Here is a 20,633-nt window from a genome sequence, read left to right as displayed (position 1 = left end):
TCGATTGATGACCTCCGATTGTCCGTCCGTCTGAGGGTGATAACTAGTGGAGTGCAAATCTGGACTCCTTGAGCTGCGAAGTATGCTTTCCAGAAGGTGCTCATGAACAGTGGATCCCAGTCCGTGAAGATGGACTGTGGTGTCCCATGGAGCTTGGTCACCTCCCGGATGTAAGCTTTGGCCACTGTGGTTGCTGTATAGGGTTGTGAGAGACTTAGAAAATGTGCATACTTAGCCGGTCTACCACCACCAGCACCACGGACTTCCCTTGGGATGTCGGTAACCCAGTAATGAAGTCCATGGTCACCTCTTCCCAAACTCGCTCGGGTATTGGCAAAGGTTGAAGCAATCCAGCTGGGCTCTGGGTGCTGTATTTTTGTTGTTGACACACTGTGCACTGGGCTACAAATTCCTGAACCACCCACTTCATTCCCTTCCAGTAGTAATGGGCTGCTATACGTTTGTAGGTCCTGAACTCCAGAGTGTGTAGCCAGGGACCTGGGTTGGATCCTCCAGGACTTGGGTCCATATTCTGGATAGTTGGGGATCGTCCTGGGCCTCTTGCTTCAGTAGTGTTAACAGTGGATAGCTCATTCGGGACAGGTCCAATAAGCACAAACTTTCAGCTCTGGAGAGGGCGTCAGCTATTGCATTAGAGGGTCTGGGCTTATATTCAATGGCAAAGTCATACCCCATCAGCTTGCAAGCCCATTTATGCTGGTCTGGGCCCAGTACTCGCTGCTCCAACAGATCCTTGATACTTTGATGGTCAGTCCTGACCATGAATCGTCAGCCCAACAGATAGGCCCTCCATTTTTGGACTGCTAGGGCGTTGGCCATGAGCTCCTCGTAGGTGGATTTGGCTTGGGCTTGTGGGGAGAGAGCCTTGCTGAAGTAGGCCAAGGGCCGGCCCTGCTGCATCAGAACCACACCAATTCCGGTACCCGAAGCGTCGGCCTCTACTACAAATTCAAGCTCGAAGTTTGGAAGGGATAATGTTGGTGGTGAGGTGACGGCTATCTTCAGTGCCTGAATGGCTTCTTCTGGCTTCAGGTCCCATTCGAATGCATGTTTTTTTAGTAGTCGTGTGAGGAGTGCTGCAAGAACTCCGTATCCCTTAATAAATCTCTGGTAGTACCCTGTCAGCCCAAGGAACCCTATCAGGGCTTTTTGGGAGCTGGGCCGGGCGCAAGAGAGAATACATTCAATTTTTTCAGGGTCCGTGCGTACCTGTCCTCCAGAAATGATGTGGCCCAAATAGCTGACTTGGGTGTGCCCAAACGAGCACTTTGAGGGCTTAGCAAACAGTTGGTGGCGGAGTAAGTTTAATACACATTGCAAACGCTCCAGGTGTGAAACCCAACTGGAACTATAAACCAATATATCATCAAAAAACATTAGAACAAAGAGACGCAGGTAAGGTTTAAAAATACCATTCATAATCCTCTGGAATGAAGAAAGGGCGTTGGTCAGCCCAAATGGCATCACGAGGAACTCAAAGTGTCCATCTGAGGTTCTGAAGGCCATTTTGTGGATGCCATCGGGGTGGACCTAGATCTGATGGTAACCTGACCATAGGTCCATCTTAGAATAATACCTGGCTTGGCCCAACTCATCAAACAACTCTTCAATCAGGGGTATGGGGTACCTGTCCTTGACTGTGATGCGGTTCAGGGCCCTGTAATCCACACAGAATCTCCAACTCCCGTCTTTTTTTCTCACTAGAATCACGGGTGACGAGAATGGGCTGCTGCTGGGTTGAATTAAACACCTGTCTAATAACTCTGTCACCATTCGCTTAATCTCCACTCTCTAGTAATGGGGGTAACGGTATGGTCTGACGTTGGCAGGGGGTGCTCCGGGCTGGATGGGGATTTGATGGTCATGGGCTCGAGGGGGTGGCAGTGTCGTGGGTTCTTGGAAAACATCCGAATAGGACTGTAGAAATAACTGGAGTTGCTGAGTTTGGATTGGCGTGGGTTCACTATCTCCTGTGAGCGTAGTGGGCCCGGTATGCATTGAGTCCATGCTCATCAACAAGGGGGTGGAGTCATGCAGGCAGGCCTTGAGTATAGGGAGCTTGCAACAATGGGAGTTCCTTCAACTCACAGTTATTAATGAAATCATTCAATCTCCGTATACTGGTTGTAATGACTTGTTGGGGATTATTTGATTCATTCGTAAATCAAATTACATTGAAATCCCCCCCAAATTACCTATTAGCTCCTCCAAAACCTCCACCGAATCCTCTCTCCAAAAAGTGGCAATTCCTCCCGAAGCCCCCCAAGAAGGTGCTGAAACCTAACTTATTCCTCTAGATTTCCAAATGCTTCTTTTCCGTCTTCTATCAATATCAGCTAATTTGGCCTCCTGTAGCATCACTACATTTGGCCTTTCCCTTCTAAGGAGGTTCTTAATTAGCCTTCTAAAAGATTTGGCATCCCCCTCTGAGACCAGGCCCCTACGTGGAGGCTTTCCTTCTCTCTCTTCTTCCGCTAAATTCCAAATCTTCTTCTATATCTGATATCAACCTTTCCACTTCTGATCTTTTCTTCTTCCTTCGGTTGTTAATTGTTCTAGATCTGCTTAAGACTACTTTTGTTATGTTTCGCCTTTCCAAAATTCCTTGGTTTTTCTCCAAAGATTCCTCTGTTTGCCTATACTCCTCAAAGAGAGCACAAACCTGTCCCCAAATCCTCTCTAATTCCTCCTTCTGCATCTTTCCCAATATTTATTCATCCCCAACTTTTTTGCTACTTTGAACCCCTGTTTTTACTGAACCTTCTTGAGGCTCATACTTTCCTACCGCTTCCTCTTTTTTCTAGTACTCCTCCAAATACATACAGATCTGATCCCAGATCTTATCTAACTCCTCTTTCTGGAATTTTCTTTTCCTTACCTCTTCCTCTTGTTCTTTGCCTCCCTGTCCCCAATTAAATACTTTCCATCCATGGCTGCTGCTTCAAGTTGAGCTGCAAAAGTACCTGTTCCAGGCACAAAACCCACATCAGTACCAGAAAACGAATTGACAATATTACCTGAAAGGTTGTGGGAAGAGGGCAATGACTCTTGAGAAGCAACACGAGGGGGCAAGGTCACGGCTAATCCTTCCAAAAGAGATGACTGTGGGTTCCCATTGTGTTCAACCAATGTTGTTTTAGTCCTTGCATGTTGTCCCCTGATTGATGACTCTGTGATTGGTGACCGAGATATGTTCTGTTCCTCTAGTCTTCTATCAATGCCGTGCTGCTCTAGCAAACTGGGAGCATATTTCGAACCGGTATCCCCTGCCTCTTTTCTATAATAGCTGTGGTAAGCTCCATTTCCTTACGTAAAGAGAGAATTTGAGAGTGCTTCTTCTGGTCTGAGTCTGTAAATTCCACGTCATCATTTTCCAGAAATAACAGCTCGGTGTGTAAGTTCTCGTCAACACTGAGTGATTTGGTTTATTTAAGTTCCACACTTCCAATACTTGAGGAGCCTTCAAGATCTGATTCTGAACTACTTTCTTCCTCCGTCACACAGTCTTCAAAAAAGGGCCCTTTTTTTTAATATTAATGGTTTCTGTTTCACTGATAAAAAGGGGGTTCTCAGAGCCCCTATATTATACCAGGGGTCGTTCTAGGATTTGTCATTGTGATATTTCCTAAATTCAGTTTTGCACCCTGTGTAAAATGTTGGGTAATGTCCATTTGGAATGTCTGTTTCCAGTCCACCCCTCCATGACACCATATAACTGGGACCAAAATTGGGTAATGGCCTTTCAACCATTGGGACTGTTGCTGATCCCTGGATCTCAATGAAAATTTTGGGCGCCATACTTCTCTGCAATCAGCTTCCTCTACAGACCTTGGGGGTTTGTTGTGTTATGAAAGGATTGACTAGTCTGACTAATCAGCTGAGGGCTAGACTGATTTGCATCATTAACTAGTTGGTCAATAGACTTGATACTTATGATGTGGTCACCTAGGATGCCTAAGTATTGACTAATAGTCAACCTAGTCAACCACAAAGTCAATTTAAAGCTTTATTTGTTGGCTTGTATCTCTAATTATTTGATTTAATATATAATAATATATTTGCATTTTGTTATATTAATTGTTGCTTTAAATATTTCAAATGAAATATGATTAGATGATGGCATATAAAATAGAGAAAAAACATAAAATAAAAAGGAAGGTAGTGGAGGGTTTCTTTTAAGTTTTCTTCCAATCAATAGTGTGTTGGTATGGAGTTGCCACAGAGAAGGGGCACATCTAATAGTTGAGGTTGTACTCTTCTTAGGAAAACAAGGGCTGTTAATCCTAGCCTAACCAGCATAACTTTTTCTTTGCTTTCAAAACAAAGACCATAAAATGTTCAATATCATTCTTTCGTTGCATAATTCTAGTCTATATTAACTTATGAGATTTCATCAATTTCTTAATTTAGAACATTTTTTTTTCTACTAGTCAATCACCACATCAACTAGAGAGGTAAAATGGTAGTCATTGCTTTACTGCATCTATAACTGGAACCATCTTTACTTCTTTAGAGCAATATTCATTTGGCATAGTTTTTGTATCCAAGTCCCCCAGTAGCCTTAAGGTTACAAGCTTTAGCCTGGTCTACTTGGTGATATATCTTCTCCTCACCATTAAAAAAATCTTCTCTTCTTTCCACCCTCTCCATAAGAAGTGTCTTTCTATTCCTTTCCAGCTTGTTAGCTACATTTGCTGGGATTGGTAATAGGTACATTAATATTAAGGTAAATCAGATAGCATGCTCGTAAATAATGATGCCATTATATATTGATGAAATGAGTCTTTTATAATGATTATACCATTTCAAAAAAGCTTCTTAAGGGTTTAAATGATTATTATGTAGTACCCCTGGTGATATTTTAGTATTAAATATTATTTTATTATGTTTTTCTTGCTCTAAAAGTTTTATTTACATATGGATATGCTTCTAATGCTAGTATGCTATTATATGTTTATCATTTTGTAAGAGTTTAAAATATTAAAACATTGACTACATTTTATTAAACCATGAATAATTGAGAATGTTTCATATGGGAAGATATGAAGGAAAAGTTATCTATAACTGTAAACATGAAAAAATAATGGGTTTAGAGAAAATAAAATCATATAAAAACAAATTATTTGGATAATATTTATGTAGATTAAATTAAAAACCTTATAATGATACAATTAACAAAGTAAAAATTGTTGAGACCAATATAAAAGATTTGGATACGTTGAAGAATATGTTGAGATATTTCTAGTAATATATTGAAAAAGTGTTTTATTTTGGTACCTATGGAAATGGAAATATGTTGTAGAAATATTAGAATATATCGAGGGGCCAATGGGCCATTACTTGATGTAATGGAAAAATCTAGGCTGGCAAGCCTAGAATGCAGGTTTGAGTCTCGAGTGGCTACTTTGAGCAATGCCAAATGTTAGGACCATATCCAATTTACCTCTTTGAAGACCCCAGATAGCTGAGACCAACATTGGGTAGTGGCCTTTATGTAGATGTTTAAAGCCATGGTTGTGCTCGACGTCTTTATAGAGCATGTATTTTCATTTTTTTTCTTCATATCTGTTTGTTTTTATTCTTTTCTAATTTTTTCTATCTGTGTCTTTTCTTTTGGTTTGTTTTATTTTTATGTGCACCTTGCCTCTGATAATGACAATCATGAATTTAAAATACAGTTATGGTCTTTTAACTCATTCCCATATTAACTGATTAAAAAGCATTCCCTTGTTTACAATTTTTCATCTTTTCCCATTCCTATTTACTATTTTTCATTTTTTGTGCAAGTGAAGATAATAACCTTAAATTTGATTTATATGTTTTTCTTCATTTTTGTAGGATGGAATGCTTAAATTTAAAGGTACTTATGAGATCATGTCCCCTGAAGATATTGGCTTATATCGATCCAATGATTCTGGTATTGTCCTTGGAAAGCTTAGGTAAGAATATCGGTTTTAGGTAATTAGTTAGTTGTTTCCAATTTCCAGTATTCTAGGATTGTTTTATGTTGACTGTTGTGCATGCTCTAAATGGATATATAGTTTCTTGTTAAGGAAAATCTTTCTCAAATATTGTATTTGTCCATTTTATCTAACAATTTCAATTTCTTTTGTAGCTGCTAACTTTTGGGTTGTTCTTTTGTTGCATTTGTGATGGTTTCACATTCATCCTTCCCCAATAGTATTGGTATTGGTGAATTTAAGAATATTTCTTAAACTAGTTTGGAACTGTCAATTGACCTAGTTGGCTTCATTTTCTGTCTCATTATAACAATTGATATATGTTTATGGGTGTTAGTGGAAATTTTTTTAGTATAATTTCTCACATAACATATTTCACCCAATTAGACTAATAACTGGGTTTTTTGTTATTTGGGTAAGCCCCAGTCGAGAAATAACGTAGATATTCCCTTAATTATAGTAGAAGTTCAAGACTGCTATTAGCCTTGAACCCTAATAGATTTCAGGTTCGAAAATAGAAGGAAAATGAAGAGAAAATAAGAGAAAGAGAAGAGAGAACTGTAGAACACAAAGGGTTGAAAGGAGGGATAGAATCTGAATGTTCTGCCGCCGCCACTTCTATTTAGTATTTATAGGTTATGCTCATTACATGGAAATGATAGATTTGCCCTTAGTATTTACATAACAAATAGAACAAAATAAAACTAAAATAACCAATTGACCACCAGCTAACCCTAGGATGACTAGAACACATTCTACCCTACGAACATAGTGGGACCATAGCTGTGGGGCCCACATCAGTGTTCTCTACACTCCCTCTAAAGTTGGGAATAAATGTTTATCATTCCCAACTTGGATAGATCCGCCTCTAGCTTCTTCCTTGGTACAACTTTGGTGAGGATATCTGCTAGCTGCATGTTGGATATGATGTACGGGAGACACTTCTTGTGATGAGACCCTCTCTCGTACAAAATGTCGATCAATTTCAATATGTTTAGTTCTGTCATGCTACACCGGATTGTGTGCTATATTAATAGCCGCTTGATTATCACAATACAACATCAGGGGCTTCTCATACTCAATACCCAACACCTCAAGTAGTGATCTCAGCCATAGAATTTCAACCACTCCGTTAGCCATTGACATGTATTCAGCTTTAGCACTAGATCGGGAGACAACACTCTGTTTTTTACTCCTCCAAGAGACAAGGTTACCTCCTACAAGGGCACAATATCCAGAGGTAGACCTTCTATCATCAACACTCAGCCCAATTGGCATCTGTATAGACCTCCACCTTCATGTGGTCATTGTTCTTGAACAGTATACCTCTACCCGGGCATCTCTTCAAGTATGCTAATATTCTTTCTGTTGCAAGAAGGTGTGTGGTTCTAAGAGAATGCATGTACTGGTTGACAACACTAACTGCATAACTGATATCTGGCCGAGTGAGGCGGAGATATAGGAGCTTTCCCACTAATCGTTGGAACATAACTTTGTCTTCAAGAGGCTCCCCACTCTCTGCACTAATCCTGTGGTTCTGTTCAATGGGTGCATCCGCAAGCTTGACACCTAACTTTCTAGTTTCCGCCAACAGATCTAGAACATATTTCCTCTGAGAGACAAAGATCCCCTGTTTAGATCTAGCAACCTCAATACCCAAAAAATACCGTAGTGCACCAAGATCTTTCACCTCAAACTCTTAATGAAGGAGTTGTTTGAGGGACTCAATCTCATGGCTATCATTTCCTGTCACCACAATATCATCAACATATACTACAAGTAGTGTCAGAGAGGACTCCACCCTTTTGATGAATAGTGTATGATCTGACTGGGCCTGTACATAACTGAACTTCCCAAGGGCTAGTCTAAATCTATCAAACCAAGCTCTAGGTGACTGATTCAAACCATACAATGCCTTATTGAGCCGGCAGACCTTCTTACTTGTCTCTATATCATAGAACCCAGGAGGCAACTGCATGTAAACCTCTTCCTATAGGTCTCCATTTAGAAAAGCATTTTTAACGTCCATTTGGTACAAAGGCCAAGTGTGGCTTGCTGCAAGAGATAATAGAACTCAAATGGTGGTCATATTGGCTACCGGGGCAAAGGTCTCCAAGTAATCTATACCATAAGTTTGGGTGAACCCTTTTGCAACTAGCCGAGCTTTGTACCTCTCAATGGAGCCATCCGCATTGTGCTTCATAGTAAATACCCATTTGCATCCAACTGGTTTCTTTCCTTTGGGCAGATCAACTAGCTCCCAAGTATTATTTTTCAACAGGGCATCCATTTCAACTTGCATTGCACCTTTCCACTCCGGGACTGATAGGGCTTCTTGCACTGTTCTTAGAATAGGGACATTGGCAACGAAAGTAAGATAGGACCTGTAGGAGGGAGATAGGCGATCATAAGATAAAAACTGGTAAATGCAGTGGGTTGTAGATGTGGTTTAATGCCGTTTCCCTTTACGGACGACAATGGGAAGGTCAAGGTCGTCTGTAGGAGGTGAAGTGACAACAGTGGAAGGAGTGTCTGTGGGCCCTGGGATTGTAATACCTGGACTTGGAGCCGTAGAAGAGGTTGGAGCTGGCCTGGATTGTTGATGGCCGGGATCAACATGCCTGCATTGCCTGTGATAGACTTTCAACTCCTGATCCCTATGAAGGGATGAGAGATCCATCCCATGGACGCCCAAAGATTGCGGAATAAAGGGCGAATTTCAAAAATTTTTCTCTCCCTTCAACTGGGAATCACATTTCCTATTTAGAAAATCATATTTTCAAGGATCAATCTTGAACCTTAAACTGAACCAGATCTAAACCAAAAGGAATAGGAGAGAATTATACCTGATACGAAGAAGTAATATCTCCCAACGAAGGTGTTCACGCCCAAGGAAGGATCCAAAGACTGCTCCCACTGAAGATGGTGCAGTGTAGGATGGAGCAGAATCAACAGTGTTCTTCCCCAAGAACTCTGTCCTTCGCAAGAATCAGTAGAATGGTACGTGAGCACAGCTTCCTCTTCAATCCTTTCTCAAAGAACTGATGTCAAGATCCAATCTTGACTTCTCCCACAACTGGATATTGAACTGGCAAACAGGGCGACAAGAACAGGGAGGCAGCAAGAGAGTATTCGCAGGGTGCAGAATTCTCTCTTCTTGATTTCAGCACTAAAGAGGATCTGATGTATCTCTTGGTCTCCCTCAAGGCTGTCGCCCCCTCCTTTTTGTTAACTTAAAAGATCAGCTCCTAATCCCATTAGGAGGTGCTTATCCAAATCATATTTGGATCAGCCTTCTCTTCTAGTGATAAGGATAAACCCTCATCTTATCTGCAGATTAGATTAACTTTCTCCCAATCCCATTAGGAGGTTTCTAGATCTGAATCACATTCAGATCTGGACTCTCTGAGTGGATAGGATTAAGACCCTATCCTATCTGCTAATCCATCTCAGAATTCGCCCCTTTAATTAACTAAATAAATAGCCCAGTTCGAAATGGGCTTTAGGCCCATTAAGCTTATGTGCTCACTCAACCTTCCTAACTGCTGCCCAATTGGGCTTCCTTGTATGGCGTGGGACCCAAGCATTGATCTACACATCAGCCACATGGGTTCGGCCTAGCCTTTGTTACAAGGCCTGGTCGAATACACTGTTAAAGACAGTGCACCCCCTGAAACCCATCAAATGGGCTCTATGGGCCCAACACTTAGCCTAAGTGGTCCCTGGGCCAAGCCACCTTGTAACACCCAGGGACTGTGGGCAGATGCAAGATTAGCCCATCAGGTATTATCCTCAATGGTCTTACACTTAACCTCTCAGCCCTTAATGATCATACACTGCCCGACAAGAGATGATCTCTCCCTCGGCTGCAAGGAACAGTGTTGCACTCTCCACTTATATGGATCTCGGGAATTAAAACCTTTTTGCAAACATTTTAGAAACCATAATGTATATACTTTTATATCTCATATAAAATATACTTTGCAAAATAAATCTCAACGGTTGAAATCGGCTGTCGGCAGTCTTGGTTTCCAACAGTGAGGGTGCATCCCCGATCATTACCTTTGTCCGACAAAGGGGCTGATCCTGTCATTATGATCACCCACTCAGATGAATTCTCGGATTGTCCCAACATACCCAGGTTTTGACCCCCGCTAAGGATCTCACTGATTGGTAAACACAGCCCGATCCGACACCTAGTGCAGTATCATAATCGAGTCTAGGGGTCGGGTGTAACTTTCCAGTTTTGCCCATCAATCTCCAAGGTCCAGGGCAATACTGGAAATCTGGTCCAGTTCAAAGATTCAATTGATCCCACACTGTATGTGCCTAGGGTCTCACCCCGGTAGCTGAGACAAGCCACCCCAACCGACTTGGTGGCACCACAGTGTCAGCCTTGTCAGGATAGGTCTCCCCAGACCGACCCACTGGCTGTGAACATTCTAAACTAACACGAGTCTCAATAAGTGTCCAGTTTAAGGGTATTACACAGAAACATACCAAGGGAACATGAATCAAATATGCACTTTTATTCATTTACAATAAACTCATAAAGTACATCAATTTTGATTGAAGCTAAGGGGCATACAAAACTGTCTAACACCCTATGACCACCCTCACTATTGCAGCCCTCATCACCCAATGGAATAGGTAAGGGAACAGCCCCAAAAGTATTAACCCTACCCTCACTGCGCTCCCCCTGAAGAAAAGGACCCAAATCCCCACTCTCATTGCTCTCCCCCTGAGGAGAAACCCGAGAATAGTAGGGTGTCTCCTCAAAGAAAGTGACATCCATGGAGGCAAACTTCTTCCCTGAGACAGGATCATAGCAGCAATAACCCTTTTGAGTTTGTGCATAACCAAGAAAGATGCATTTGGAGGCCTTTGGTTCGAACTTGGAGTGATGAGGTCCGAGAAACTGAACAAAACAGGTACAACCAAATGTTTTAAGGGGAACAGTAAACAACTCCTCATTTGGGTATAGAAGGGAAAAATGAGATTTCATATCAAGAACCAGGGAAGGAACCCTATTAATAAGATATATCGCCGTGAGGATAGCATCACCCCAGAAGCGAATAGGGACATTGGAGGTAAACATAATATTTCTAGCCACCTCCAAGATGTGCCTATTCTTCCTTTCTACAACTCCATTATACTGAGGTGTATGAGGGCAAGTGCTCTGGTGGATAACCCCATGATTAAGAAGGTAAGATGCCAATGGCTTAGCAAAGTATTCCTTTGCATTATGAGATCTAAGAACTTTGATCTTGGCACGAAACTAGGTTAGGATCATTTGGTGGAAGTTTGGGTCAAGGCGGGAACCTCATCTCGTGAGCGCATAAGATAAATCCAAGAAAACCGAGTATGGTCTTCAACAAATAACAAAAAAATATCTATACCCACCCATAGAAGGGATGTGATATGTCCCCAAACATCAGTATGCACAATACCAAAAAAACTATTACTCCTTTTATTACTCAATGAATAAGATTTTCTACAATGCTTAGCAAACTCACAACTTTCACATTTCAACTGGGACAACTCAACAGACTCAAACAAAGTAGGAAATAGACTCTTTAAGGACCGGAAAGACAAATGACCCAATCGGTTATGCCAAAGCATAACCGGACTCACATCTAAGAAACAAGTGACTTCTTATCCACCGACTCTTCCCGATGAGAACTCTCCCCAAGCAGAGTTATTGAGCAGTTCATATGTTTGGTAATACTACTGATTGAAAGAAGGTTAGTATCAAGCTTAGGAACATGCAAGACAGAGGACAAGGAGATGGTATCCGATAGCTTGATGTCACCTTTGCCAGAAATGGGGACAAGAGAACCATCAGCAATAGATACTTTATCCCTATCAAAAGACAAGTGATAAGTGGTAAACAATGAAGGCAAGCTAGTCATATGGTCGGATGCACCTGAATCTATTACCCAACAGGTTGGAGTAGTACCTGGAGCTGAGGCATGGTAGGCTGAGGCTCGAGTACCTGAATGCGCGAAAGCAGATGTGGTAGGGGCTGATGGTGACTGCGATGGCATGGTAGCTGAGTTCCCAACTTCCTTTTCCAACTGTATTAAAGCAACCCGAACTGTAGCTAAGGTCTCTAAAGGTGTGCCTCTTGTGCCAGACGAGGATGTTGAATCAGTGTTCACGACCACATGAGCATTACCCTTCTTGCTTCTCAACTTTGTCGGGACCAAATGAGGATGCAGTTTCCAACATGTTTCTTTTGTGTGTTTGGGTTTCTTACAATGCTCACATACCACATCTCTTTTATCTTCCTTCTTCCTGTCCCTTTCTGAATCACCTCCTGATTTGGGTTTAACAGCTACAAGGGCTAGTGTAAGAGGCTGAGGTTGCATCATGACTTTCCTCCTGGTCTCTTCACTATGCACTAAGGAGTATGCTTGGGAGAGAGTCACACTATCTCTGGTCAATATCTGTTGCCACACAATATCATACTCTGAATTCAAACCTGCTAGAAACTCAAACACCCTGTTTGTCTCGACTTGCTTTCTATGGGTCTGTGCATCTTTGGGACTCTCCCACTCAAGAGTCTCTAAGTGATCAATCTCATGCCACAGGGACTTCAAGGTAGAGAAGTAGACCGAAACTGGTTTCTCTCCTTGTTTAAGAGTGTTCACTTCACATTTCAATTCATAAGCTCTGGCAACATTAAGGGGTTGGGAATAAGTTTCTTTCATAACATCCCCATATCTCCTTGGCTGTCTTTGCCCACAGGTAATTTTGGCTGATATGAGGCTGCATAGAATTACACAACCATGTCATAACCAAGTAGTTTTCTTGGACCCACTTGGTATACATGGGGTCTCCCTTGGAAGGTTCTTTCACATCTCCCAAGAGATACCCTAATTTACCCCTTCCCCCAATAGCCATCATGGCTGATTGGGCCAATTCCAAATAGTTTGATCCGTCGAATCTTACGGTTGTAATCTGAAAACCTGTCTCAGAAACACTACCAGAACTGCTGTTCCCAAAACTGCCTTCTACCTGATTTTTAAACTCCATTTCGTTCAAGAACCAATAGTCTCAAAAAATTAGGGTTACTACAGTCGAAGAACAGCACTTGGACTATCAATCACAATCAAAAAATCAGTATAGAACTAATCTGTATTCACGGAATATGTGCATGAAACCAGTATAAGTCTAATCTGAAACCAATTAGCAAACACAACAGCACCAGTCCGTACAGTTTTCACCCCTTAAAAGATCTGATATGCTGAACCAGAATTAGGGTTTTGATCAGTCCTTAAAAAAATTATCAGCCACGCATTCCAAGCAGTACCGTACAGATAAGACTTGTAGTAGGGTTAATATGAAACCCTAAAACTGATCAATGTTGAGAAAAAAAACTTAAGAGCAGCTTCATAGGTAGATCACAAGGCTTGGCCTAGCAGAAGGGTTTGCAACAAGATTAGTAGGGTTTGCCGCAAGATCAATATCAAGCCCTAGAGAATAGAAAGAAGAAAACCCTAGAATGGTTCGGCCACCCTTTCTAGATAGGTCCAACCTATCTTCTCTGATAGTACTTCTCTTAGAAATTAAAATAACTTACAAGAGAATGTTATTCGCTGCCTTCCAAGGTTATTCGAACCCTAGCCTTCTTTGATTCTTCCTGATCACCAACACTTTGCAACCGTGGCAAGTCTTCAACAGCTGCTAAACCCTCTGGCGATCTCCAAGAATCAGTCAACGAACTCTACTTTCTCAGCTTCCAGCCCTAGATGGTTCTCATATGGTCGGTTGGACTAGACTCACATGAGAAACCCTAACCTTTCTCTGATACCAAGTAGAAGTTCAAGACTGCTATCAGCCTTGATCCCTAATAGATTTCAGGTTTGAAGATAGAAGGAAAATGAAGAGAAGAGAAGAGAAAGAGAAAAGAGAACTGTAGAACACAAAGGGTTGAAAGGAGGGACAGAATCTGAATGTTCTGCCGCAACCACTTCTATTTAGTATTTATAGGTTATGCTCATTACATGGAAAGGACAGATCTGCCCTTAGTATTTACATAACAAATAGAACAAAATAAAACTGAAATAAATAACTGAAATAACCAATTGACCACCAGCTAACCCTAGGATGACTAGAACACATTCTACCCTACGAACACAGTGGGACCATAGCTGTGGGGCCCACATCAGTGTTCTCTACAATTACATTTCTTCTAGGGGCAAAGAAAACCTTTTGATTCTGATTCAGAAGTACCAATGAATAGAGACTAAACTAAGTATCATTTTTCTACAAAATTTTCCTTTGAAAATTCTGGTATATATTCCCTCTTTGTTTGAGAGAAAACCAGCATATAAAGAAACAAACATTGTATGCATAACAAGTAAATAGGTATCATAAAAAGCATGTTTCATCAATAAAGCTACAAATGGCCTTTAAATTGTGGTTGTGTGCATTATCATGCTGTTAGGAACCATAATCAGCCAAGTTTCATGAACAAGGTTGTAGATGGTTTTTTCCCTCACACATAGGTTAATAGGTTGTAAGGAACCATAATCAGCCAAGTTTCATGAATAATGCTGTAGATGGTTGTTTCCTTGCATGTATTTCAATATGTAACAAGGGAGAAAAGAAAAATAAAAGGAAGAAAGAAAGAAGTGAGAGGAATAGATAGAATATGGTCTTCCATCCCATGTGGGAAGCACAAGGAGTATCATATTGAAGAGGTGTAGGAAGAAAATTCCCTACCTTCTTCTTCCTTTTTCTTTTATGCTCTCCACACCAATCTTCTTCTCTTTTCTCTTCCCACTTGTTTTTTAGTGCTAGAAATCCTGCAGATAAATTAGTAATAGCCAATAAAAATGCATTAGGTCCTTCTCCTTGTAGGAGAGGGGTTTATATAGAGGAGGGAGGTGGTTAAGTAACTCCCCACTCCTCTCTTCTTAGAGTGCCAAGTGTCACCCCACTTAAAATGGGTTAAGGAGGGAAAAGAAAACTCTTCCTTCCTAAGGTGACAAGTGTTCCCCCACTTAAAGTGGTTAGAAGAGGGAAAATAACTCTCTCTTCCTTAGGGTGACATGTGTCATCCCACTTCAAGTGATTAGAGGAGGGAAAATAACTCTCTCCCTTGGGGTGACATGTGTTTCCCCACTTAAAGTGGTTAGAAAGGGAAAATAGTCCTCCTGTTAGAATAGGACAAGTGGCATCCCCTATAAATAAGTGGGACACCTCACAATTAATTAATCAAAATGGATTTATTCTTTTAGGGCCTGTTGTTCCATTAAATGGGCTCTTCTGTAGGCCCATTAAATACTTATTGCATTACAAATAAGCCCAAATAACTCGGGGCCTGTTGTTCACTAGATTAGACTGCAGGCCCCTTTCTTTATTAAAATGTTTCATCCCACCAATAGATGGGAGAGCCATGTATCCATCATACCGTTTTTCTAGATTTTGTTGAAAAATAAAAATGAAAATTATATTAAAGGAAAGGAAAAAAGGATTACTTCTCAAAAAAAGGAGGAAAAAACTGATTACAACCAGAACAGGTGTTAAGGAAACACCCCAAAGCACAACACAAAGCGAAATCAATAGCCAAACTAAACAGCTTACCATGCAAAAAAAAAAAAAAAAGAAGCCAATCTTGCACAGCACCAAAGTAGCAGCTAATAGGGTCTCCAATCGAGACTCTTCAGTCCTCCATCTCTCCAAACTCTTCTACCCCTCCTTCCTCATTCCTGATTTCTCTCCCCAACTCTTCAGAAGTTTTTCTCAAACTTCTCTCCTCTTAAATTCTTCGAAAAGACTTGCAAATCTCCACCTCTCTATCAGTTAATTGCCTCAAGTCCACATTTCCCTTCATTGCTTCTTTCCTCTCTGGAAGCACCTCACTAATGGCCACCACAGCTTTACTTCCGTCCTTTCTATCCTTCCCCTTCTTAATCACCATTTCCTCCATGACCTCCTCTTGAGGTACTGACAGTCAATTTGTTTTCCAAACTGTCTTTTCAAACACCATTCTGTAATGTAGAATCTTTGCGGTTAAGAGTCTGAATTTGACTCTTTTTATCTTATAAATCTTCTTATATTTATTAGTCGGCCCTGCCTCAATTAGACCTTCTCTCAACCTTGAAAAAACCTTTGTGACATGAACTGCGTCAAAATTCTTTGAGACTGGTTTTCTTTGGTCCATCCCTAGAAGCATCATTCTCGGTTAGCATAGGCTTCTTCCCCCTATGACCCAAATCAACTCCCAACTTTCCAACGAAAACTTCAGAAACCAAAAACTCAGAATCACACTAACAAATCAGAGATGGGGCCAGTCACCATTTCACCCTCACCTCCTTTTAGATTGCCTCCCAAGACCTTATCACCTCCTTCCTTGTTTTTAACATGGGCCTCACAAAGCCTCATAACATCTCTAAAGTCCTGTCTTGACTGTTCTTCTCCCACACTCGAAGAAGTCCCTTTTACTTTTTCAGTAACATCCCCCTTCTTGTGCTCCCCTATCACATGTCCTTCGTTAAATATGTTTCTCCCTCCACTGAATTTCCACTTTTATCCCTGACCTTTCATGTTCCTCATCTCCAACTTTCGAATGACTCTCCAACTTCCCGACTCTTCTCCCTTCGTTTCCTCTAGTCTACTGTTCTGCTCATTCAACTCCCTAGCTCTTTGCTCTCCTCATCTTCCTCCTCTAGCCTCCTGTTCTTCATTCCATTAAGCTCCCCTCTGATCTTTACTTGGCTGTTAAACTCCAGATACAACTGTCAACCAGTCTCAAATCATACCATTCCCTTACAAAGTTTAAATCCAGGCTTGCTGGTACTAGATGAACTTCCCCAACTTCAAGCAAGATCTTTGCTGCTACCAAATTCTCCAATGTATTAGTGTGAGGCCGCGAGCATCCACCTTTCTGAAACAACCACAAGTGTCTCCCCTGCGTGAAACATTTGCAAATTCCAGGTATGGAGAGGCCGAGAGGGATCCCGAAGACATTAATCCACACAAGACTCTTAAACCCCCATTCTTGGACTGTCCCCTCCAACGGATGCCATCCTCCCTGTCTAAGGTCTGGAGATCTCACTTTCACAAATTCTCGCCCTAGGACCTCATCTGCCTCCTCCTTGTTGTGCAAGAAAGAAAGAAAGAATCCTACATTAAGTTTGCTTACTTGAACAAATTCTTTCAATCTCCACTTCTGTCAGACCCATCTCAGAACATCCTCCTCATTTGGTTTGGAGTTAATGAAATGACCAACTGAGCATCTCTCTAGCCATCTTACGCTTTCAATCACCCCAATACTTGAATCAACGAAAACTTCATCATGACCAACTAATGTTATGTGCCTTAGGAGAACTACCCCTAAAAGCTAGCTGTTAGAGGGAGGGAACTCAAGCACATATATATCCCACAACAGCATTCCTTACTACCGATGTGGGATACCTCACATTAGCATCCCATATTACTATTATGGGACAAATGGATCGTAACAACTAAGCATCTCCCTAGCCATCTTACCCTTTCTGATTTAGCATGAGTTTTACCAATGCCTTTCATAGAGGACTTAAGGGATGCCATAAACTAGTATTCTAGTTTTAGATTCTGTCTACTTAATACAAAGAACCAAACTATTTCCATTTGTACCCAACATTTGGTGTCTGGTATCTCATGGAATCTTCGTTTTAGGAGGGGTTTGCGAAACTTTGAAAGCCTAGAGGCTATAGCTGTTGTAGATTATCTAGTTGCAAACAATATCTGTTTGTTTGTATTTGAATTCAATCACATAAAGGGCGTTTCAAATTTGTTCTTTTTATAATTGGATCCAATATTGATCCACCCCTATCTGATATGATAAAATCCGATTCAATATGATGTATATTATATACACCTAAAATTGATATTTGTGTCTATTTATAATGTCCATTTGAATGTTGTGTCTTTACTAAATTGTCATAGGTTCAAGTTTCATACATGGTACAGATTAAAATTGATATTTGTGTCTATTTGTAGAGTTTGTTTGAATGTTATGTTTTTACTAAATTGTCATAGGTTCAAGTTTCATACATGTTATTCTTGAGTAAGGAATGGGAGAGCTGGGGGATGAGGAAGGCTCTAGCAAAGGGACATAAGAAACTTAGGAGATGTAACACATGAGTCAACAAGAGACAACAAAGGAAGTAGTGAAGCAAACAACTCGATGAATCTTCCCCCTTGGGAGAATAACCATAAAAGGGCGCTGACTCGGTAAAAGTGACACCCATGGAAACAAATTAGGTGCCACTAGTGGGATTGAAGCAATAGTAACCCTTTTGTATGAGGCATACCTTAGGAAAATGCACTTTTGAGCCTTGGGTTCAAATTTATGCTTCTGAGAGCTGGGAATATGGACATTATAGGTGCAACTAAACACATGTGGAGGGATAGGATATATATCACCAACTAGAGTAGAACACCAAAAGATGATTTGAAACCCAAAATCTAAGAAGGCTGTGGTTAATAAGATAGATAGCTGTCATAATGACATCACCCCAGAATGTCATAGGAACATGAGAGGCAAAAAGAGTACTCCTGGCTACTTCTTGAATATGTTGGTTTTTCCTCTATGTTACTCCATTTTGTTGTGGAGTGCAGCTGCAAGAACTTTGTTGAGCAACCCCAAATTTCTCAAAGTACAAAGTAAGGTCTTTCTTAAAATATTCCTTACCATTTTTTGATTGTAATATTTTGATGTGGGTATTAAATTGGGTAAGTATAAATTCATGATATTGTTTAACAAGATTCAGTACTTCAACACAAGACTGCATAAGGTAAGGCAGGTATAACGAGAAAAATCATCAATGAACAAAATAAAGTATTTATAGACCCCTGCACTTCTATAATGCTTTATACTCACATTGCTCACAATGTAAACTAGACAAATTTATTCCTTTAAATAAAGCTGGAAACAAAAGGTTCAATGAATAAAAGGAAAGATGACCTAGATGATAGCGACATAGCATAACACAGTCAACCGACTCTAACACATTTGATCCAAAAGCTACTCAATGAGGTGGTACTTGACTTTGCTTAGTCATGTTCAATAGGTATTATCCCATTCGCCTCATGATCACTCCCAATCACCTTATGAGATTTAATGTCTTGAAAAGCACAATAAGAAGGAAAGAAGGTTATATTGCAATTCAAGGATTTTGTCAAATTACCAATTGAAAGAAGGTCAATATTAAGCTTAGGTACATGAAGGATTGAAGATAAGTAAGTGTGTCTGAAGTCCTAATTGTCTCCCTTGTCATATAGTTGGAGGCACTAGAATCTACTATCCAAGGGATCCTACAATTATTTGAGAGAGATGCATAGTTTGTAGTGGCATGAATACCTGAGTGTGTAGAAGCTGAAGAGGAACCATTGCCTGAGGAGGTAGGAGTTATAGTAGAAGACTGTAAGTGGTTGATGATTTGGTCATACTCCTCATACTTTGCTCTGGCGGTTGCAAGATGTTCTCCCATAGACTTCTCATCACAAGGCCCTTTCTCATTCTCAAAAAAGGTGGCTACATTAGCATTGCCACCTTTCCCACTCCCATCTTTTTGCCATTATTATTGTTCTTGGTCATGCTTGGGTTTCTTGCAGTATTCACACATAACATCCTTTTTCTCAGTGATAACCCTTGGCTTTATCCCACAAAGTGATCAACTAGGGCTTCCACAATTTGGACCTGTCTCTTATTCTCCCACTACTAATCATAGCAAGCTTTGAGATAGGGTTTCCTCATCCTTTGCTAGATGTATTCTGTCTGACAATGCCTATCCAAAGAAATATTCTAACAATATCATATCCGGGGTTGAGTCCAGTAATGAACTCAAAGACTTGATTCCTCTCCACTAACTTCTATGAGTCTGAACATCTTTTGTGCATCCCCATGAAATAATCTCCATGAGATCAATCTCCTGCCAAAGAGATCTCAGCATTGATAAGTGTACAACTAAGGGCTTCTCCCCTTATCTTAGATTATTCTCATCATTCTTTAGTTTGTAGGCCCTAGCAACATTGGTAGTGCTAGTCGATATGAGGTTGCATGGAGTTTACAAACCATCCTACAACTGTGTAGTTTCCTTGCATCCACTTCTCATAGACAGGGTTATCCTCCTTGGGTTCCTTCTTACTCCCTCCATTTCCCTCTACTACAGACATGGATCTTTTTTGACCGAGCCATGATAAATAATTGGTTCCATCTAACTTTATTGTGATTACTACTGCTCCTAACATGGTCTCCATAGACCCTCTCTGGCCAAACCTAGAGTCTGTAGGTTGTTTTGTCTCACCTCCAGTTTGCTCTATTGGCTGAATGGAAGCAAACGAAAATAAAAATAAGGTGCCACTAATCAGGAACAACTAACCTAAAGTCAAAACTACTACTCAATCACCCCAAACTAGGGTTTCACAGAACCTAACAACCTGAGAGAAAGAGAGAAAGTGTAGCCGCTAATGCCAAGAACTCCAACCTTAATCGATCTCAATGTAGGTCAAAAAACTTCCCTTCAAGCCCAGTGCCAACATCAATTTGTCTTCTGATCCCCTAATACAATTTCGCTAGTTAGTTAGGGTGTTTGAGAAAAATCTCCAAGAACTTATCGTGGGCCTCAAACTAAGACTATTCTTCTCCAAAGACCT

At 40.8% G+C, this 20,633-nt stretch overlaps 1 protein-coding gene across 1 annotated transcript in view; it reads left to right on the top strand.

Moving 5' to 3' along the window:
• The window catches only part of LOC148860694 (2-isopropylmalate synthase A-like), a 74,721-nt gene that overhangs the window by 30,563 nt on the left and 23,525 nt on the right, over positions 1 to 20,633 (top strand). Inside the window, exon 6 of the mRNA XM_088983648.1 lies at positions 5,860 to 5,960. Within this exon, the coding sequence (XP_088839774.1) occupies positions 5,860 to 5,960 (101 nt within the window). The remainder of the gene's footprint in view (positions 1 to 5,859; positions 5,961 to 20,633) is intronic.

Source organism: Nelumbo lutea, chromosome 4 (genome assembly GCF_056320005.1).
Source record: "Nelumbo lutea isolate HS-2025 chromosome 4, American lotus-T2T, whole genome shotgun sequence".
Classification (NCBI taxonomy): Eukaryota; Viridiplantae; Streptophyta; class Magnoliopsida; order Proteales; family Nelumbonaceae; genus Nelumbo; species Nelumbo lutea.
This window is presented reverse-complemented; position numbering and strand designations above follow the sequence as displayed.